This window comes from Lycorma delicatula, chromosome 1 (assembly GCF_047948215.1).
Source record: "Lycorma delicatula isolate Av1 chromosome 1, ASM4794821v1, whole genome shotgun sequence".
Classification (NCBI taxonomy): Eukaryota; Metazoa; Arthropoda; class Insecta; order Hemiptera; family Fulgoridae; genus Lycorma; species Lycorma delicatula.
Window position 1 is genome coordinate 214,475,786 of NC_134455.1, and position 24,525 is coordinate 214,500,310.

General features: G+C 28.7%; 1 protein-coding gene across 4 annotated transcripts in view; it reads left to right on the forward strand.

Annotated features, from left to right (window-relative positions):
* Positions 1-24,525, forward strand: part of LOC142328361 (F-box only protein 9) — a 78,033-nt gene that overhangs the window by 22,403 nt on the left and 31,105 nt on the right. For 3 of the 4 annotated variants that reach the window (XM_075372084.1, XM_075372071.1, XM_075372090.1), the window contains 3 exons: positions 2,877-3,008; positions 15,187-15,337; positions 19,451-19,608. In XM_075372084.1, coding sequence (XP_075228199.1) covers positions 2,877-3,008; positions 15,187-15,337; positions 19,451-19,608 — 441 coding nt within the window. The remainder of the gene's footprint in view (positions 1-2,876; positions 3,009-15,186; positions 15,338-19,450; positions 19,609-24,525) is intronic. The other variant, XM_075372077.1, reaches the window with a different exon arrangement.

The following is a 24,525-nucleotide window of genomic DNA, read 5'->3' on the forward strand; positions in this document are numbered from 1 at the left end:
GGTACGATAATTAAAAAATAAAACTTAAGTAAAATACTTGTTTGAAATGAGTAAATTAATTCTTATTTGTAATTATATTTATCAAAAAATTACAATTTGGAATTCCTTAGTTTGAATAGAAATGATTTCTTTCTTCCTGACTGTTTTTTAAACTGATTAAAATTTTATTAATGGCACTCTTCTAACATTTTTGCAGTTGAAATATCAATTACAGATAATTATGCTCTGTATATTAGTTTTATATACTGCCTGGAGTTAAGATATTTGTCAGAAATTAATATTCAATTTTAAATTGATTGATAGTAATACATTATAACATGGTATTATCTTTTATTACACTGATAAACATAATATTTCTTTTGTAACATGCGATAAATGATTTTAATTTTTTTTTATGCTGAAAACGAATATGAACTCAAAATCTTTCTATCACCCACCATTTTGAAAAATTTTTAATTTTTATTAAAAGATTTTTTTTCATAGTTAGCATATTTTAAACTTCTATATTATGTTTTGTTAGCTCCTTTTTTATTGTTTAACTTCGTTAACATAATTTGTAAGCTATATATAAATAATACTAGACAAATAATTAAATCATATCATTGTCACATATTATGACATCATATGTAATACTGAAGAGTGAGCCTTCATGGACAAGATTAATCATGTCTGTGCAGGTAAAAACATTTAGCTGAAAACACAGCTGTACTGTGTTTTAACATGTATTTAGGAATGAATTAATTTTGTTCAGTCTTATTGCTGTCTTAAGTTTGTTAACAGTGCAGTGTCATAATGCCTTGAAATTCTGGAAATGAGCATGTCATTTGTACTTTCAGTATAAAACTGGTGATCAGGATAAGATGTGGGCTCCTCATATTATATGCACTAATTGTTCTGTATATTTAAGAGGATGACTGAAAGATACACTGAAGGCTTTGCCATTTGGTGTACCTATGGTTTGGCATGAACCAAAGGATCATGTCTTGTTACTTTTGTTTAACAAGTGCATCTGAAATAAAAAATCTAAATATTGTAAAATATCCTTCATTGCAATCTGCAATCAGGCCTGTACCTCACAGTGAAATTATTCTAGTTTCTGAGCCACCTGTGAATATATGCTTTAAAAGCAGCGATGAAGAATCTGGTAGTACTGAAGAAGACAACAATGATTTTGATTTTGAATTATCTTTCAATAAGCCACATCTTATACCACAAAGTGAATTAAATGATTTGGTTAGGGATTTAAATTTATCAAAAAATCAAGCTGAACTATTAGGATCAAGACTGCAAGGTTGGAATTTACTTAAAAATTACAAAAATGTTGGGCTTTCAAAGCCGACAAAAAGAACTTTTTCAGTACTTTATTGATGAAAATAATTTAGTTTCTTGACAAATATTGATGAGCTTATGTTGCACTTGGACAAGTTCATAAACCTGAGGACTGGTGCCTTTTCATAGATTCATCCAATAATAGTTTAAAAGTGTTTCTACTACACAACAGTAATAAATATCCTTCAATACCAATTTCTTATGGTATTAATTTGAAAGAGACATACGATGTGATGAAAGAGATGTTCTTGAAAAATAAATTATGAAAAATATGGCTGGAACATATGTGGTGATGTGAAAGTTATAGCTATTTTGTTAGGCATGCAGTTAGGCTATATTAAGTATATGTGTTTTCTTTGCGAATGGGACGGCCGAGCTAGGGATAAATATTATGTTCCAAAGAGTGGAAGAAACGAGACAACTTAACTTCAAATGGGAAAAATATTTGTTTGTGAGCCCTTAGTTGAACCCAAAAAAATATTTTTACTCATTTCCACATCAAGCTAGGATTAATGAAAAAGGATTTTTGTAAAAGCAGTGAAGAAGGATAGTCCTAGATTTTTGTACATCAGGCAGAAATTAATGAACGTAAGTGAAGGAAAATTTAAAAAAGGAATATTTGTTGGTCCTCAAATAAGAGAGTTGGTCAAAGATGATGTATTTAACTCAATATTAAATAATGTAGAAAGTGCAGCTTGGGCTTCATTTAAAGATGTTTAAACCCAACAAACAAAAATCCAACAATTACCACAATATTGTTAATCAGCTTCTTACTTCATACAGAGCTATGGGATGTAATATGTTTTTGAAAATACATTTCTCTACTCACATCTGGATTTTTTCCCAGACAACCTCGGAGATGTATGTGACGAACACGATGAATGTTTCCAAAAAGACATTTTCGTGATGGAAAGCCGCTATAAAGGGAAATGGATACTAACATGCTAGCCGATTACTGTTGGACATTAATTCAGGATGTACCTGAGGCTATTTATAAAAGAAAAGCATCACCAAAATCATCTAACACCGGTATGGCCATGCAAAATTATAAATTTTACAGATTTTAACTATATTTTGTCTTAATTTTTTTTGAAGCATAATTTATTTAAAACTAAGTGATAGAAAATTTGTGTTTACATATCTGCAATGTATACAAAAAAACAATTCAAGAAATGTTATTACACTTAGAGAAACATTAAAAAAATATTTTTTTGTCTATCAGTGTTCTGGACTACAAGGTGAGAATTGCTGATAAAAAATAAAAACCACATTTTTATTTCCTCAATGAAAATTAAGATAATAAAATTGGAATTGTTAATAAATAAAAAAATACTTCAGGTACTACTCTAACCTAGATTAGCATAGAAATATATATTATACAGTATCTCAGTTTTATCAGTGTGCAATTACAAATATTTATTTTGGGTCAAGAAGAAATTATATACTATCTGCAAGTAAAGTGAATGTTGTAAAAGTATTATGTGAAGAATGTATAGTTTTGAAAATTAATTACATGTTAAGAAAAATTTATGCGATATTCTTTTTAGGATGAAATTGGAGATGCATTAGCCAGTTTCCGGGAGCAATGGCAACGTGAATTAGTAGAAGCTACACCTATTACTTGCAGAACTGTTGCTCATGATTGCCGAGAGAATGAGGAATTCACAGTTGAAGGAAAGGTATGTAATGAAAAAAGTTGGAAAACAAACTTAATACTGAAGTAGCAATTTCATCTGCTTAAGTTACTCATTCTGTAGTTTATCCTGTAGCTCTATATTATGGTGTACTGTGTCCATTTCTAGTTAAATCGGTTTTCTTACCAATTGTGTTTTTATATATCTTCATTATTTTATGACTTTTTGTTGTATAGTGGTGTCTGTTATATTATGAACTGAATGGAAGTACTTGAAAAAGTTTTGTGGGCAAATTGCTGAATGTCTTGTTTATACTTTTCAGTTGTTCTGTGATTTAATTGCTGCTAATTATTTCGAAAACACAGTTTGAGGTTTTACATAGTCTGAACTAGTTAAATAACTGCTTCTGATTTATTTTGTTGTTAGATTTTTATATTCTTCATCCATTTATAATGAGTGCTACGATTTGTGATCCCACCAAATGTGAAGTACAAGAAATAATTTGATTTTTTGATAGAAAAAGCAACTCGGTGACCGAAATTCACAGATTTAACAAATGGATAAGGTAGTTTAGCTACCATTGCATGGGACTGTACTCACGTTATTTTTTGGTGAATGTAAGAATTTTAATTCAGTATTCCTGTTAATTATTTAGTAAATAACTGCATTCAGTTCAAATTAAAAGTTTGTAATAACTATATAAAAACAGTAAAAATTAACAGAACTACAAGTGTTAAATAATGTAAATGTCTGTAGTCTAAAAGAGGACATATTGAAAAATTCTATATTGATATGTTAAGAATATATGTGTACTAGCTCCCCACCACGGCTTTTCCTATGTTATATGGATACTTGTATTTCCCATAGCGATCAATTCTTTTATTTTATGTTCTTTAGTCAAGTAACCGGAAATAGGTGCAACCAGTCAGACAGTTACAGTGGCAGTGGCTGTGTTGGTTGAGCCACAGTGCCAATTAATACCTTTGCACCTCTTAAAAAAATCAGAATTAAAAAAATCCAAAAATGGTTTTTATGTATTTATTTGCAAGCCCAGATCTACTGAATATCTAGTTTACAATAGACAGGGAATGGGAAAATTTACAATCATTGTTTGAAATTTTTTTTTTTACCTTTTTTCAACACCTTTTATGGTTGAATTTCGAAAATCTAGAAATTGGTTTATTGATATGAAGATTAAACTCACCGAAAATCAGGTTGATTTCTTCATTTGTTACCGAGAAATTAAAAAAATAACAGGGTTAAAAAAAATCAAAATTCCATTTTAACACTTAATTTCTAAATTTAAAAAAATGTAGAAATAAATTTTTAGTTCCTTGTACAAAGTAAAGAAAGTATTGTGATCATGAAAACTTTCGGTTTCCAGATTTCAACAGAAATATCCATTTTGACCATCCCCGAATTCATTTTGATTAGTTTGGTGTGATGTCTGTATGTACATATCTCACATAACTCTAAAATTATTAGCCGTAGGTTGTTGAAATTTTGGATTTAGGAGTGTTGTAACAGCTAGTTGTGTGGCACCTTCTCACCAAAAGTGTCCAAAAAAGCCCAAACCAAAAAAAAAAAATTGAATTTGAACTGTTTCTTAACTGCAGTAATAAGTCCTCATTGAGAACTTTTCAACGATCGTAAGTGGTATGTATTTTCATTGGTTCTAGAGTTATACCCAAATTAATTTTTAATTGATGAAATATTTGGATCTTAGATCGGTTCAAATCAGACTTCATCTCAATTTTAAATATATTGATTTATTAACTTCTGATTGTAAAAACATTTTTACGATAATTAATAATTCAATAATAAAAAAAGTGAAAAAATATCAGACATTATTGCTAAACTAAAATTTTATGTACTTAAAAATGAATAAAATAAAAATTTTATGATTTTTAAAAAATGCGTATATGTAATTTAATAGGTGTACAAGGAAGTCATGTAGTGCCCACATCAGATTTTTAGACATTCATATTAAGTAACACACACCAAAAATTAAGTTGATATCTCTGTCTGTTACCAAGAAATGAAAAAAATAATAATTTCATTGTTACTCCATTTTAACCCATTAAACTCGGAATTTCAAAGTGAATTTTCTTAGTATGCACTTACACTACAAGAACATATATATAAATTTTCATCAAGTTTTTGCTGGGCTTTGATCACTCACAACATGTTGTTATTTTATATATATAGATGTATATGAAAGACAAAAGTATAAAAAATATTTACCACCAAGAGTACAGTATTTAATAATGCTTCTTACCTTATGCTTACTATTTTTGAATAGTGCTTTCGAGGTTTTCCTCATCAGTCAAACTTTTCTTTTTTTTCTCAAATCACACATTAAAGTCAAATAAAATTATAACATATAAAAATATGTAATCAAAATATTAAAAATATAAAGTTAAAAAATTAAAAATTGTTTATTATTACGTGGCTAGCCACACATACAGTACTGTACTGAAGTTATTTGCATTTATTTAAATTATATAAATGTGCTGCTACCTAAGGTGGTTTTGATAAGAAAGTCATTATCAAATTCTGACTACATTAATCAAATTAACTTTTTTCTATACTTATATGTATATATGTAATGTTTTTTCAAAATGTTTAATTTTTTCTTATTATTATCACTCTTTTGCAACTTCTACTATATTTAAATTTGTATCCAAACCTGTGATTGAATGATTATTGATTATTAAATGGTCTGCAATCTTGCAGACCATCTAAAATGTTCTGTAAACCTTGACCTAAATGATTTACTAGTTTTCCCAATATAAATTTTGTTACAATCATTACATGTTATTTTGTAGATACCACACATATTATTAGGATTCTTTTCATCATTATCCATTTTTAAACGTTTTATTATATGATTGTAAGGTCTATAAGCTATTTTATATTTTGTATCATTGTAAACATTAACCAAGTTTTCAATAATTTTGTTAGTATAGGAATATTTTATATAAATATTTTCATCAACACTTTTATTATCTATGGGTGTCAACAACATTGTTTCATTATTAGATTTTAATTTCTGTTTTTTTATAAATATTATCAATTAATATCGTGTTAATATATTTATTGGTAATATTTTTTTTTGCTGTATTCTTATTAATTTTTGCTAAGTTATAGCATTCTCTGTCTCTGCTTCACCTGAGATTGTAGATGTAGCCAACCCATTTTCTAACAGTATTAAATTGCTAGAACTTCCGAGTATATGATATTTTTTGCGGCGTTTTGATTTTCTGGTTTTGATTTTCCGAATTACCAGTTCTAGAAAATCCATCATATAATTGGCCATGAGAAAAATAAACTAATTGTAAATCAATACTTATGTCTGGCCTTGCACTTTATTGATTGTTAGAGCAAACGAAAATTTTATATGGAATTGCAGCCTCTTGAATTGAAATGGTAAGTCTGTTGTTATTTTTGGGAAGTGGGGTATAAAAGCAAGCTCTCCTGCAGCTGGACCTATCAAAATAGTTGCCTCAATGATGTGATTTTGCATAGATTTGATTTCCAATCTAGTGCCATTACATAACCTAGGAGGGTTAAAGATTTCATAGTAAAATAATCGAAGCTGTCATTTTAAGATTGAGACTATGAGCTGGAAAACTTGCAGGATTAAGAGAATTTAAAACTTCTGGAGGATAGTGGACTGCATCTTCAGTATTTATTACAGAATCTACAGTTCAATATTCCTTGCTTTGCCCTTCAACATTTTTTAAAATCATATTATTAATTTCAAATACAGAAATATTTTAAGGAGTTATGATGGATCTTTCGCAAAGTATGGGTTTTGTAAAAATTTACTAATTTCTGGATAAATATTGGAAATGAGATCATCCATTGTAATCACAACAGTACTAATATTTTCACTGACAGAAATGTAACCATCATTGTGAGGAAGAGATCTCATTTCCAATGTTTAGTAGTTGTAAGGAAAACTCTCGTATTAATTCTTAAGTTAATAATGAGGACAAATTACCATAAGGGTGATGAACTAGGGCTGAACAACTTCAGCCATAGTTCCTCTCCTGATGACAGGCAATGTTTGCTGAAAGTTTTCAGCAAACACAAAATTTATACCACCTGTTAATTTACCTCATGATTAATGTCTTAAAGGGTTTGATCAATGGCTTCAGTGTTAGCTCAATGACATTGTATATTCATCTCATACAATAAAATTAGTATTGTGCAAAATTTGTCCAAATGGACCATTTTTACAAATAGAACAAACAGATTCTTGCCCACATGCAAATTTAACAGTAACTTAAAAGCGGAGTGTACAGTTCTCCCACCATTTTTATAAGTATAGCAGCTATTCCTGATGATCCTACACCGATTGCAATGTTTTTAGTTGAGCGAACTTGAGTAAGAAGCAGATAAGAATATTTTCCCAGTGTCTCCAGAAGCATCTAAGAAAAAAATCTTAGGGTTTTTGCTAGCAACACTGTCATTTATATCATCAAATGCCTAACATTGATCTGGTACTAATTTAGGAAGATTAATTCTTACAAATTCTTTATGTTCATCGACGTCAAAAGAAAGTCGTAACATTGTAACATAATAGGTTCTTACTTAATGTGACGAAAATATCTTCAATCTCAATGAGACCTCTATTCAGTATTTCATCAGAAATTGTAATCTCAACATTATTGGTTTGACATTTGATTTGATATAAAATATCTTCACAGATCTTTTTGGAACATTTTCCTCAATATGTTCAGTTGGGCAGGATGACAAAAAACTAATATAATTGCAAGTAATTCTCAGTTTAGGTAAAGACGATTAATTAGGTAAAGATGATTAATGTCTTAAAGGGTTTGATCAATGGCTTCAGTGTTAGCTCAATGACATTGTATATTCATCTCATACAATAAAATTAGTATTGTGCAAAATTTGTCCAAATGGACCATTTTTACAAATAGAACAAACAGATTCTTGCCCACATGCAAATTTAACAGTAACTTAAAAGCGGAGTGTACAGTTCTCCCACCATTTTTATAAGTATAGCAGCTATTCCTGATGATCCTACACCGATTGCAATGTTTTTAGTTGAGCGAACTTGAGTAAGAAGCAGATAAGAATATTTTCCCAGTGTCTCCAGAAGCATCTAAGAAAAAAATCTTAGGGTTTTTGCTAGCAACACTGTCATTTATATCATCAAATGCCTAACATTGATCTGGTACTAATTTAGGAAGATTAATTCTTACAAATTCTTTATGTTCATCGACGTCAAAAGAAAGTCGTAACATTGTAACATAATAGGTTCTTACTTAATGTGACGAAAATATCTTCAATCTCAATGAGACCTCTATTCAGTATTTCATCAGAAATTGTAATCTCAACATTATTGGTTTGACATTTGATTTGATATAAAATATCTTCACAGATCTTTTTGGAACATTTTCCTCAATATGTTCAGTTGGGCAGGATGACAAAAAACTAATATAATTGCAAGTAATTCTCAGTTTAGGTAAAGACTGATAGATAAAGCATCAGCAAGCGTATCTTTCCAGTAATTATCATTTTCCAATAAGCCAAGAGCAGCGCAAGTAGCTATATACTTGGTGTATCATGCCATCAACAATTTTCAAGTAATCAAAAGATGTAGGTCCTATAACATTATGCAATAACATATGCAGATGAAAGCAATCACTTTGGTTTAGATGAATTGTATATATTTTATGCAGAGCAGCATCTTTTTTGATTCCAGGAAATCGTTTGTTGTCAGTTCCGTGCATTCTTCTGCTAAACTTATTATTATAGATATAGTATCTAGGAACTTAGTGAAGTCATTGAACTGACAAAGCTCAAAAAAGCAATAAGAGTGGTTTTCTGTGGACTTTCAAGAACTTGTTGGAGATTTTGTTCAGTGAAATAATAAATATGTTTATAGTTTCTAAGGGAACAATAGTGGGTAATATAGATGTATTGGAAAGTCAAAAAATTTCCAATCGGCTTCAGATGTACATATGTATCTACCATTAATGTAGTCATTCAATTCATCTCTTTGATTTTCAACTGAAAAAGTTGCTTGATCTGAACCTTTGGTAATATATTTGCAGATATATTGAATCACTTTGAGTTGTAAAATTCAGCATTTATGTGGGCATTAAAGCAACATGACAATAGTGTACATTGTGGGATGATCTGTTTATTATCATTATCAGTTATGTTACCTTGCATGGTAAGTTGTCATATGACCTCCATCCTCTGGACTTCTCCTGCAATAAGTTGAGTAACCATCATCTGCAGTTTATGTGTTTTTTGAACATATTCCATTTATCATGCATGGTAATGACCTATTTATATCACCACATGGTTTGTGACAAATATGTTTATAAACAGTCATACATTATAATGTGTCAACATTTTTATCAGGGTGTTCAGCAGATATATGATAAATCAGTTTAAGCAGGTTGTGTTTTATTTATTAACCATACCATTATGTGACAGTGAGGTAAGCCTTGTTTTTGACACTTAAGTGACTGCATAGCAGTTGACCGAACCAAATATTTATTTTTTTTTTAATAAGGTCTAGGAGTTTTTTCATTTACAAATGGAAAACTTTGGATATAATTAAGGAGTGGATGTAAACGTTATAAATAAATCTGGATGCCCATGTTTACGCACATATGTCATATCATCTTGAGATTTCTCATGTATATACCGTGGTGAACCAGTGAAAGATGATGGAAGTATGACACTTAACCCATGTTAGCATTAATTGGTGTCTTGTCGCACAGTATCTTGAAGATGAATGTAATCATCAGCACGTAATTATTTTTTTTTTTATTACGAATGAAGGCTAATCTTTTAATGATCATTTTGGCCATCATGTCAACATAATATTGATTAAATAAGTTTCTGTAATAACATAAAAAATTTCCAATATTATCTCAAATCATAAATTGATAAACATAAAATTGCATGCAGGAAACTGTTTTATTTTGCTCATTATTATTTAGTGGAATAGTTAGATAATAACCATCTTCACCCTTCAAAAATGTAAGGGATATTGTAAAGGATCATAAGAGGGATGAAGCTCAGACACACGTTGCATTTGATGATCACAACAACGTAAGATTATATCTGTAGGTTCTTTATCTTCATCAACCAGTAAAACAGCAACTTCATTAGTAGTTGGAGCATTATAACAATGCCTATGCTGATTTAACAGGTACACAATCAGCATGAATTATTAATTTAAAATCTTCCGTGTTACCTAAAGGTGAGTTGTCAATATTACATCTAACTCTGATCAAATTATTATGTTCCAGCAAAACTTGCTGAAGTGCTGTTATTAGTTCTTTCTTCAAGTTTGGAACAATATTAGTTCGAAGAGAAGTTTGATCAGCATCAGAAAGGAGTAAATTTGTAAAAATTGGTGATCGACACCAGTTGCTGGCAATAATCTTCCTGTGCGATGTTAAACTTAACCTTGAATTTTAATCATAGGCATAAATTACCTTCTACAATTTGTTTAGCACCAAAAGAAGTCATCTGAAATAAATTGTTGTATTTTCCAACATTATGGAGAAAATGTTTTGACAAAGAGTGAGATCCTAAAACTGAACTCTTGAATGGTTCTGGTAGCTCATTAAGTATAGGAAGTGAAAATTTCCCACCAGAACAACATATGCCAGTTGCTTCATCTTTCTGTTTTTTTTTTTTCAAAACAATGCATATTTTAATCATTGCACCAATTAGTATTATTTACTATTAATATAATCCAAATGAGGATCATATTCAAAAGCAGATCTGAACTTTAAAGTGGCTTTCTTATATTGTATTATATTTAACGCTGAACAAGTATCACCAGACTCATTCTCAATAAAAATTGTTGGTACGTGGGTTTGTTTGTTGTATATGCTCAAAAAAAGGATTGTTTATTTAGCCTGAGAGCCATTGTACATTGCTCCTAGAAGCAGTCCATTGTCAATTTATTTACAGATTATTTAATTTAATTTTGAAGCATAGATTATTTTATTTTTGTATTTTTATTTACTTATTAATTTTTATTTATTTAATTTTATATATTTTAATAGTCAAATATTTGTCACTCAACAAATACCACCAAAATAGATAGATAAGTAACTAAATAAATTTGAATAATCAAATATTTTTTGCGTACCACAGAACCAATTTATCATACTACCTGAGAAATTGAATACAATTACATTAACCTAACTACTATATGTATATCAAAGAAACAGATTAAAATTGTCTGATATTCAATAATTAACAATTATTGGCAGCTTATGCTCTCATGATTAATTAGTTGCCTGAGTGCAACATATCCGCTGCCTAGTGGAGAGTCAATATACTATGTATAGAGGCAATGAAGCATTATCTTTTTAATTTGTTTTTTTAATGTTTTTTTTTTTTTTTGAGATTTCTTGAGATAAAATGTATCTATAAACCTTTTCAGTTATGCCAAGAAACATTGGTAAAAATTTGTTTTTGTTTATTTGAACAGAAAAAGCTCTTTCTCTTTATATAATAGTATAGATTAACTTATAACAGTTATCAGTTTTTTCATGTAATGACAGTAATATTAGTAATTAATTGATACTTACTAATAAGTAATTAGTAATGCTAATGATTGTAATTTGAAAAGCTTATATATAAATTGGAATATTGTTTTAAGTTTATTTTGGTATGCTTGTAGGTGGCTTTGATTAAATTATTAGTTAAAAAAAAATCTGAAAAAAGCCTGATATAATATTATGTATTTGTATATATGTGATCTTTCTCTAATTATATATTTCTCTTATGCAGGTTATATTGTATACTACAATAAATAGGCTATAAGCATAATTCATTAAACATTGTCTTTTGATAAATAAAAAGGTAGAGTTAATGGTGTGTTAGTAAAAAGAAGTATATGGCCAGATAGAACCTGATTTTTCTAATTAGGTTTTTTTTAATTAGGTAATAAAATGATGTTACCAGAGCACCCAGTTAGTAAATAGTCCTATTAGTAGAGTATCCTATGAACTGATAAAAAAAAAGATAGTCTGTTAAATAGTGTACAAAATAAATTAACGTAATTAAAATTAAAAGACCTTTTCTTGATGAAATATTCTTTTGTGAGAATTATTTTTTTGGAAGAAAAAAGTTGATTACAGATTTTTGGCCACATAATTGTCAAGTCCTTGTAAATATTAGGTTTTTCTTTTAATTCATATTCTTCGGGTGAAGATTGGAGAGGAGGTGCACAAGTTAATATGTTAATATGTTTGATACCAGGCTAGAAAATGTGGTTAATGCAGTTGTTTTTTATTGATCACTTTTACCTAAACGAATGTATGCGTGCACATAAGTGTATGTAATTCATAGATGAATTGAATAAAAAAGAAAAAAATTCATATATGAATGCATATTCATAGATGACATCAACAACCAAATGTTGATGGGAGATTGAATTTAGATATTCTTTTTCTCGTTCTTATTACATAAAATAGTAAAATAATAAAATAATTACATAAAATAATAATTAAAAATAATAATTTACATAAAATAGCCCACATACAATTAACTTTGCAGATTTAAGGTCTTGGCCTTAAATAACTTGTTATCTGGATTACCCCATGTTTGAAGTATAGCACCAATAAATACTAACTTAGTAATTTAATGGTCATGGGGTCTTCATAAAATCTTATTTCTGGCTGTTAAACCAGTAACTCTGGCTTTAATTTTATGACATTTTTGTAGATATAGATCATAAGTGACCTAAAGGATCTCTGCCTGTCTAATTCTCTTTTTTAAATAATAATTGTTAGTGAAAGTTGTGCTGATTTTTTTTTTGTATTGTTTTACTGACTTTTTGGGTTAGTGAAATTATAAACAGAAATATCTGAAGAAAACTGCTGGTCATTTTAGTCCTGAAGTTATATCTACATAAAGATAGTCTTTATTTTCACACAGACATTTGATTATGTGAGTGCGGAAGAAAGGACTGAAAATCCTTTTTTTCTATAGCTCATTTCAATATTTGTCAGTAAGAGAATTTATACTTTCACTTTTTTAAAGGTAATTTTTCTCTTTAGAAAGATAAGGTTTGCAATGATAAAGTTTCATGTTATCTGTGTTGAAAAAGTTATTGACTACGCACCTGGTAGTAAAAGATAGTTTAAAATATTTATTATTATTCTACTTAATGCTTTTAATTTTTGTAATTTACATATTCTTTATTATTTTATACAGTATTACAGATTTTTATTGAAAATAGGTGATTGTCAACTTGCACAAAGAAATTGAATATTTATTGTTGTGTATTTATGTGTTCTTGCAACAGTAGTATATCTTTTTTTTTATTACCTACTGTGTCCAAAACCTACCTGCCTGTTTCTTTGACTTAATAACCATTTCACAGTATTTTCTACCCCAGTATGGCATATTTAATGTAAATGTAGTTTTATATTTTTTGGGATTTAGGATTATAATAAATACCTGTTTCTTATCTGGCTTTACTTGCCTTATGATTCTTTCTTATCTCTTTTAGGTCTGTTATCGATGCTGTTACGTTATGTTGTGCAGTCATTTACATATTTTTATTTTCATTAGCCGAATAATTGACAAATTAGGATAGCTTCATAGGCATAAAAATTTTTAATAATGTAATGGCAGAAAAAATAAATCTTGAAAAATAATATAAGAAATCAGAATCTCTTGAAAAATCCACTAAGTCAATGCAGAAGAAACACACAAAAATTTGTAGCTGCAAATATCACATTTAAAATTTATTGAAATAACTGCAATGAAAATTATTAGATTGAGTTGTAAATAATATTACATATCACAAGGATAAGTATTATTATCGTCACAGAAAATAACCTGTGAAATTTTCATACTGGAAATAAAAATAATTTAACAGTATAATTATGTATCATGTGAGCCAACCTACACATTTCAATTGCAATTTATTTTGAAAAAAGTTTCTTTAAATTTTTCCTTTTAGAGATTAAAATTCTTGTTTTTCTTGTTCAAAATATTCCAGTGGTTTCTGTTGTTAGGGATCCCTTGATTTTAAATGTTGAAACATTATGGATGGTTTCATGGTATCATTATTCTTAACTTCCTTACATATTATGCACATTAGACTTACATCATTTTTCGTAGAATCCAGCCAAAGTATTAAACCGTATCTCAGATTCTCATTATTGGAGCATCTTGTGAAAGCCCATGTATTTTTCTTGAATGTTGGACATTGATTTTCTGTTTCACTTGATTTTTCTATATTTCCATTTCCCAGAGCAGAACTTTCAGTGCAGAAAAAATTATGTAAAGTTCCTTTCTTTTTCTTTTTTTACTCATCTTAAGAGGAATAAAAATTTGTGTTTTTGCATTAATTAAAAGTAAAGCAATATAACACTAGTAGTTGGACTGCGTAAAGTAAAGAGTATTCTTGTAAATGTAATGTTTTCAATAAATTGAACATGCGCATAGCTAAGTCATAAAACAAAGATATCGCCAATACTCTTCATGCGTTATGGAATAGTTTATTGTTGCCGATTGTGCAAAAAATACAATGTATTTAATAAATTAAACATGCATCAGTATTCACCAATTTATATGTACAGAAAATTATTAAATAATTATAATACATAAATTTTATTACAATATGAATTTTTTAATGTTCATTTTTTCTCACATTTTTTAAATTAATTTTTTTTATGGGCCAATTTGATCAGGGACCGGTGGTAGCATTATCTCGTAGACCAGCACCAGTCTGTAGGACCAGTGGTTGAGAAACACTGAATTAGGTCATTATTGCATACTGTAATAATTATGACATGAAGTGAGCAATATGATTCAATTAAACAATCTTTGTCACATACCAAAAGAGATGTATTTTTGTTGAGCTCATTCTTCTCTTTCTTTTTTAATTTAGGTATACATTTATATGCTTCGTTACACTACATATGTTGTATTCTATTAGTTACAGAAGTGCCCAATTCATGGTGATTTTTTTTTTATGACATTCTATTCATTATTATTTGACAGTTTTATTCTATTCATTTACATTTATTTTGATTTTTTATTGTTCATACATTTAAATTTTTGCTACTGTTTATGTGTTTCATATCCAAATAAGTGATTTCTGAAATAGTACTGTTACTGATAATAATAATGTTTTGTTTTTTTTTTTAATTTTAAGAAAGTCTATTCTGACCTTTGCAATGTTTGAATTTAGGCAAAATGTCTTTTCATGAAAGGGGTGGAAAATGAGCAGGCAGGCAAGTTATATGAAGCTATACAGTTTTACAGAAAAGCAGTTCAGTTGGTACCTGACATTGAGTTCAAGCTTTATGAAAGCAGCAAACAAAGGCCTCCTGAAAGAAATAGTAAGTTTTGTTTTAATTTACTGGCTTTAAATTTGGAATTACTGTTGAAGATTTTTTATGTAGCATAAATGAGTACATTTTAAAACAAGTTTTTTTTATAAACTACAATGTAGTAGTAAAAATTAGTAGTAAAAAATTAAATAATTTACTAACATTAATTTGCTACTAACTTGACATAAGAGTCAACATTTTAAGAATTGTAAAAGCAAGTTAAAATTTTTTTTATTTCTAGTTCTATTTAAATCTGTTAGCTATAACACTAATTTTATTTAGATTTTTGGTTTTATTCTCAATTATATTTAAATTATGGATAAGCCTATCCATAATGCTGGTGCATTTTATATATATATATATATATATATATATATATATATATATTGTATTTTTTATAATGAAAAACCAACTTGAACAACCCAAGTATAGAGTTATAAAGTAAATGAAGTGACACACTTACCATATTTTTCTTTTCTTTATTCCAATAGTACTTTTTCAGGATCCTGCATCATCAGCTGTATTAAATTATATAAAATTGCATATCAAAACAACCTTTTTTTTTTATTTTAATATTTTAATTTTTTCTATAAAAAAAATTATGTTTTAGGAAGTAATTTTATATAATTTATATACAACTGATGTTGCGGGATCCCATGAAAGTGCTATTGGAATAAAAAAAAGAAAAATAAGGTGTCATTTAATTTACTTAGTAATTTTGAACTTGGGTTGTTCAAGTTGGTTTTTGATTATAAAAAGTACAATATATTGGTACAGGGAGGAATATGGGTCTTTAAGTCTTAAAGTATTGAATTTAGAAAAAAAATGTATATATTTTGTTATTGAAACCATTGTATATCATGCTGTTTTCAATTTATAAATTTGAAAAATACTACTTACCCAGAAAATTATGTAGAAAATGATATTTAAAAAATGTCATATTTTTCACTTTAAAATGTTCATATTACAAAAATTAAATTTTTTCAATAAAAGAAAGTATTAAAAGTTTGTGTTCCCATATTCCTAATTCTATGCTTAATTTGAAGAAAACTCACCACTGTCCATAAAATATACATAAATTACTAAATAAAATCATATAAAAAGTATGAAATTTGAATTATTTTCTACAACGTTATGATAAATATAAATTTGAGACTACATCACAATTTTTTCCCTGGTTTTCTGTATTGCCTAGCGTTTATGTTTGGGAAAGCACTCTCCATGCAACCCCCTGTTACACCTTGTACAAACAGAACCACTATTTGTGGTTATTTTGGTTACTTTCAGAACCACTGTTTGTGTCACTTGCATATCCTTTATCACTGTACTTTTCAAAATATTTGTAAATATCATCGTTGGTAAGTCTTCCACTTGGGCCCAGTGTTGACTCCATTTCAGAAAAAATAAACAAGAATGAACAATAACAAACAAAAACCAAACCCTAAAATTAAATAAAAAGAATATGGAAACAATTACTAAACAAAACTAAGGTATATATTACAAAATAAGTGAGCACAAACAAGTGTTAGGTTATGTGCATTGCAGAAGAAAGAACATGACTTTCAATATCGATAATTTGTTGAGACAGCCATCTTAAACCGAATACTATTGATATACATGTAGAATGAAACATGTAGAACCAATATACAACACCCTACCATAATTAAGCCGCGAGTTTAATAAATTAAACGATACTAAACAGAATACTGATTGATTGGTACCCTGACAGTTCTAGTGCTAATTGTAGTAACCAAACTCCAACTTTATTAATTAATTAATAACATAAAAAAAAGGACCAAGTTAATAAACTAAAATGAACTAACAACCAAAACTCAATCCCCATAGATCGTTACCGTGACATTCAAAGGGCTAAAAAAAAATAAAACAGAGGAAGCAATAGAAAGATGATGTGGAGACTGCTGCCAAGTGTGAGCCAAGGCTGTCTGGAATATAAAATGTATTATCTTTTTACCTTAAGTTTTCCAATTAATTTTCTTTAATTTTTGGATTTTTTTCATTAAGTGTCAAGAAATTATTTTTCATTATTTCTACCATCTTGTTAGTCCTTCTTTATTTTAACTATACTAATTAATGTCTTCATTTCAGTGTTTACATAAATTATAGAACATAGACAAGACATGACAATGAGTCTTATACTATTTGTATGTTATAAAAGTCCTTTGTTTTGATGATTTCATGTTTTAAAGTCGCCGCCGGCTGCTACCTCAGCAATAGGTGTTTGACAGTTTCTGCTGTGAAATCAAGGAATGTTTTCTGGTTGCTGTCTGGACAGAAATTCAGAAACATTACTGCTTCTCAAAGCAAATTGTATTTGGCTGGGGTTGGTAATTATTTCAGATGAGTGGTGGGCATACCATCATATCCGAAACGCACCGGCAAATTATAAATCTGGGTAATATATCAGAGTGAGTGACCAAACAGTCAGTCTCTGAAAATTTTGTTGGCTCCAAAACAGGAGCACGCACACACACACACAACTAATAGAAAGTATGTGGCCAAACAAATGAATGAAATTGTCTGCAGTATCAGTAGAATACTGCTTGAGTCTTATCTATTTTTTATGTGACATCAGCATTAAGAAGATCACAATTTGTTTCAACATATCTTGAGAGTTATTGCCACTTATTGGTTTACATAATGACAAGTAAGGGTAGTTTTTCATTTTTCCGTTTTAAGTGCATGGTAATTTAAGATCATGTAATTATATAATTTTTGAAAAAATTTCTTGACATTACGGAAAAATCTAAATTTTTTGATGAAAATAAATTGCAGACCAACATCAAGCTATTACATCATTATAATATAGTAATCTAGCAAGGACATCAAAAGCAATAGCTTCAAATTACTTATGTAGGTAAAGTAATTTTTTGTTTCAAAAATATTCTACTTGTTATCTGGAAAAAAATTACTGCTGGGTCACCAGAGAAATCCCCTCTAAAATATATTTACATAAAACAAGAAAATAAAAAAAACTGAGAACTTCTTTGAAACCAGTTAATAAAAGAAATGCTACAGGACTAAAGTTAAAAGATGTAGTAGATGCTTATTTTAATGTACTCTTATTTATAGTTGATCTATTATTTTGTGGTCAGTCTGGTAATTGTGTACGTTATAAAAACATTGATATAATAAAATAGTGAAGGTGTTTATAAAAGCTGTTTTCAACTCTTTAAGAGTTATTTAAAAATGAAAATGAAGCAGTAAAAAACATTTCATGTATTGACAAAGTCATCAAAACACAGTAGAAGTATTAATTGTATTGTTATAGTAGAAGTATTAAAAATAAATTTACTTCGATTTTATACATATAGAACAAAAAGTAAAAAATAAAAAAATACGTAGCTCTATTCTGATCAGCCTAAGTGTAAGCATGTACACCCAGGCTAGATTGCTGGATGGAGAGTTTGGACCATTGTAGAGAGACTCCATGTTCATTGGCCCTATGTAATTGTGTTAGACTGCTTACTGAGAGATTGTGCAATTTTTGGTTGAGTTTTTACTATTTGTTTTGTATGTATGATTACAAAGTAAGTTTTTTTATCTTGTGTACACTTTTGTTTCTGAGAATCCTTTATTGTTTTTTTTCTTTTCAGCAATTTTATTATTACTGCTGATGATAATTGAATAACAATTGAAGTCCATTAGTTCTTTAAGTTTACTCAAGTAAATTGTTTTATTGCACCTCATTCAATGAAGTGACTAATGGTTTGTCTAGAAGATTTTTAAGACATTTAAATTATAAATTTATAATTTACTATTTACTAAATTAGTTATTGGTAAAGCAAAAGAGTGTTAAAACAAAATTAACACTGTAATCCCTAATTAACTGAAATGTTATTTGTATTAATAAATTTTCAGACTTTGCAGAAATTAATATTATCTGAATGGTGGCATTGTATAAGTAGAAACTGTGTTTTACTAGAATGATTCATTAAATACAGATTTTGAAATCTCAAAAAAATTCTACAATATTGTAATAATTGGAATCACCTATCTTTTAATTTCTTTTTACCTATAAGTTATTCTTATTTGCATTTATATGAAAAGGAACTCTTTATGTATTTTTTGAATTCATGTATTCTGCTATCTTTTTATTACAAGTAGTTCTGGAAAATAATGAGGGAGAAGTGTGTGATAATGAGACTGAGGAGACACAAGAATTGTGTGATGACAATGATGATGATGCTGACATGTTGATTAGGTTGCAGAGATATGTTAATAAGACTCGATCTGTTTGCTGCCCAAACCATGAGCAAAAGGTAATTATACTATTTGATTCTATTTATTTTTGTCCTTTGTGATTAAAGTCTACAGTAATCTTTAATTTTCCTTGAGATTTTGACTTAGAAGTAAGTAAAGACCTCAAAGACATTAGAATTGCTAACTCCTTGCAATTTGCCAACTTTTAATATTATGCCTAAACTACCTTGATGTACCCCATTGGGTTGATTATCGTTTCTCAATTCTTCCCTTTTACGTAACCTCCCTGATTCCTTCTTTCCCCATTATTGATTCTGTATGCGTAAGCTCAACTCTGCTCATCCTCCATTCTCTGAAGCTGCCTGGACCCTATTAATGAAGTCAATACATTCTTGGCTACCATTGGGTTAAGGGGGAATTTGGTGAACATTTTTTTTTTTGTTTTTGGGATTGCAAGTTTATATTTTATTAGTTGAATTACCACCCCCTCTCATAAAATAGTGGCCGGGGTGGAAATCAGTGTTTCAGACATAACTTGAATATTGACTAATCAACTTGCAATAAAAACTAAAAAGTGTAGAAAATAATGATCTAGGTTCCTTGGTATTTGTATCAAAGAATTTCTTTTGGAAGAATTTTAATTATATTTATTTTTTAAATAATTTTTTTTAGGTATTTTAGTTTTAAAAATCAGTGTAATAATTCTTCAAGAAAGAGTTTTTTTTAATATGGATGCTACAGAATTTAGATATGGTTTTCCAAACAATTTAAAAAAATGAAGCTTTTATCTCAACTACAACTCAAAGTTATGATTTTTTTGCTTAAATAAATACATAAAATAATAATTTCCGGAAATAAGCAAAGCAAAATTAGATTAGTTAGTAAAAAAATTAGAATTCTGCTTTGTACATTAAATTTTCATCTCTGTTCTTTGCTTCTTCTTTTATCAAATTTTGTAACCAGTCTTCTTTGTCGCTCTCAGTGCTTAGTTGTTCAAGTTTCTGCACTTATTTTTCTTCTTTAGTCACAATACTTTACTAAAATAGAACTACTCCAGCCAGATGATGCATGTCTCATGTTCATTGAGCTAAGAATAAATTCACTTCCAAAATTAAATTTCTGTATACCTTCAGCTACTGCAGCTTCCACCAATTTTTTTGAGACAGATTTTGATTTATTGTACCTTCCCTTAATGTGGCTGCGGAAGTTTTCATTAGCATTATTCGTTGCGTCGTAAATTTAATCTACCCAGAAACATCCGTGGTGTCTTGTGCAATGATAATGAAATTTTAACCCGGATGTTTCTATTTTTGCGTAGTGCTGGGTTAATACAAAAAATTTAATACTGTTGCGTATATTTTTTAATGCTTGAAGAGTTTTTAATAAGTTTGTTTTTTTTATTATTTTTTTTGGTTCTGTGTTTTTGATTTTTTTATCCGATTAAGGAGCCTTTTACACTCCCTATCGGAATTTGTTAAATTTTATATAGTTATTTTTACTTTTATGTTTTAAAGACTTGGTCTGTGATATTAGTTGTAAGATTTTAGTAATGTTAGTTTCAAGTTTTATTTCACTTTTTTTAATTTTGGTTTTTATCCTAGTTTTAATTATATAATTTGTGTTAGTTTTAAGTTTTATTTTAATTGTTATTTTAGTTTTTAAACTAGTTTTAAGTTTTATGTTAGATCCATTATAGTTTTTAGTTTTCTTTTTAGTCTTTTTGTTATCAGAGAATGGGCCCTTTACACCCATCTCGGACTTTGTAAAATTCTGTTTACTCTTGGTTTTATTTTAGTTTTTATCTGTGATATTAGTAAGTTTTATTCATCTTTTAGATTAGCTTTAATTCCTTTAATTTTTTATATAAAAAAAGACTCCGGGCGATGATAACGCGCAGGCGTTTTTCGTCCTCAAAAAAAAAAAAAAAAAAAAATTAGCATTATTAATATAGCCCTTGACACATCTTTCCAACAATTTGTTCTCAGTCATTCTTATATAAATTGGAGATACATGTTTTAGCACTGTTAAATTTACTGGTGTATTAATATTATCAGCGTGTCTGCCTGGAACCTCATCCTGAGCAAAGTGCCTTATTATAAAAACACCAACTCTGTTCACCTTGTTGTCATTTTTCATGCCGTGGATCATTAACAGTGGATGTGCAATGGAACAGAGAGGTTAAAATAACATTTTCATTGAGTGCTGTACCTAGCCTTTGTAAATATGGTACACATAATCTTCTATATTCACTTTCATAGCAGATGATGAGCCTTTGAAGTTTTTATGACACTCAATAGCATGTCCCTTATACTAGAAGTAAATTCAGGGCTTTTCCCCCCCAGTTGTTCTAGTTATTGAACAGTCTACAAAATTTTGTTAATAATACATCAAGAATGTATTATTTATACAATACACAATATAATACGCCCACAATATCAGTGCAGCTTCACCTGCAATATTTTTTTAACAGCAAACTTATGTTGAACAAATATGAGTGCTAGCAATCCCCATCTTGGCTTCACCTGCACTATCTGATTACTTGTGTTTTCCATCATGGTCAGGGGTTATTTGGCCAGTCATGGCTTGGTTCGCTTGCCCTTCCTGTCTGGCCAGAGGGCTCTGTCCCTTGGACCCTGCTGTGATCATTAAACTTATGCGTGAGAACAATAATAATGATAAATAAAAATTAAACCCTGTTCAATTTATAAAAAAATCAAGAAGTCAAACCTGTTTTGATTTCAATAATACATCCTGTACCATAATTTGCAATTAAAACCTCTTTTGTGCCAGTTTCCATCATAGCTAACGGCTAAATCTAATATAGAGGTGTCAGTGAGTGACTGTTTATTCATTGCAAACATGTTCATAACAAGATTAAACTGTTCAAGGGCTCCATAAGCTTTCCCTATGGTTGAGAAAGCTTTCACTACACAGCGATTCACATGAAAAATATGGACTTTCTGGGATGAATTTACTGAATTAACCTTATCTTCACAATTGTGATTTTTTTTGGCAAATCCTGAATAGTTACAAACATTAATTTTAAGAGTTTTTGAAAAATGTGTTAGACAGGTCAAGCATTCAGTCAGTGATTCAAAACATTTCTTTTTAAAAAGTATAAATAGAGAAGTTGGGTCATGTGCAGACCGTTTCTGTACAGCTAATGTGGCATTCAATTTTTTTTGTAAAAGATTTTTCTTTTTCAAGCAATGTCTCTTTGCAATCTTTTTTTTTACAAAAGTAACACTATATTGAAATTCTAAGTAACAGAATGGTACCTGTTTTTACAAAATACTGAAGTTATAATATTGTTATTCACAAAACAGAACTAAGAGCATATTCACCTTCATGCTCTACACATTTTGGAAAAATCACATTTTTTTAAAATCTGGATTGCAAAATTATTATGCAAAACTGTCAGACCAATCTTGTTGAAAATTTCACGTTTTGTGTTATCATATCAAAAAGTTCTTTGAGGCAAAATCTAAAGGCCGTATGTATAAAAGCACTCAAAACATTTCCAAAAAATCTTTTCTTTTTTTGACAGTGTTTGCTATTTTTGCTTTAGTAATAACATCTTTTTTGATTTCCAAATGATGATATTGTGTGTAAAATTTAATAACAACTTTTTTCATCTCAATCTTTTCTCTCTCAATGACATTACATTCTGAAAGAATGTAATTTTGAAAGCAGAAAGAATTTTTTTTATTCACCTGATGAAATGATGCATTCCGTATAAGGACTTGTTATTCTACTGCTGTGATGCAGTTCAATAAACTATTAATAATTATAATAAGCTTCATTTACATCAGATCTTTAAAGAGTATCTACATATTCAAAGAAGTAGAACAGAAAAATAAAAATATTAATCATATATAAACTTCATTGTTTTTTGGCTGTGTTGAGAATGTTCATTTCATTAAATATTTTTATAACTATATTTGTTAGTGTGTATTACTAAAGTTAATGTTAAGATTATTATTAAAGTTCATGTTATATAAATATTTATTTAGAAATTATAATATTTTTATTATTTATTTTCTCGTATTTTCAAATTAGTCTGTACGCTTCTCATTAAGCATTAAGTTAAGAAAATTCTTTTCTGTTTTCCTTCCCATTGAAAACCACTAGTTTAATGTATCCTCCTTATCTTTGATATAAACTCCTTCCTCATTTTTTTGTCATCTTCCTTTTTTTTTTGTACATTCTTTTCGTTACTATTTTGTAATTCTGTTGTTACTGACAGTTTCTTGTAACAAATAAAACTTGCCTCTTACATAACTTAACATCACACTCGCCAACAGATGTTTGAGCCTGTCATCACATTAAACATTTTATTTTCAATAATTTTTGTTTACCATGAGATTTTTGTGCAGGCTAAAGTTTATTTCAACATAATGAGAAGGTTTTTTTTGACATTCATTTATACTGGAGCATTAAAAAGAAATAGTAATGAACTGAAGGCTTATGCCGTCAACCCTACTTGGTTCCAAATGAGTGTCATTAAACATTACTTCAATCATCATACACACTTTTTTCTCACTCATGGTTATTATTGCTATTATTACTAATATTACTAATATTAATAATATACTATATTAATAATATAACTTAATATAAGTTATATTATTACTTAACATCACACTCGCCAACAGATGTTTGAGCCTGTCATCACATTAAACATTTTATTTTCAATAATTTTTGTTTACCATGAGATTTTTGTGCAGGCTAAAGTTTATTTCAACATAATGAGAAGGTTTTTTTTGACATTCATTTATACTGGAGCATTAAAAAGAAATAGTAATGAACTGAAGGCTTATGCCGTCAACCCTACTTGGTTCCAAATGAGTGTCATTAAACATTACTTGAATCATCATACACACTTTTTTCTCACTCATGGTTATTATTGTTATTATTACTAATAGAAAAATCATATTTTAATCAACATAAATCTTGATTGAAAACAAGATGTTTCA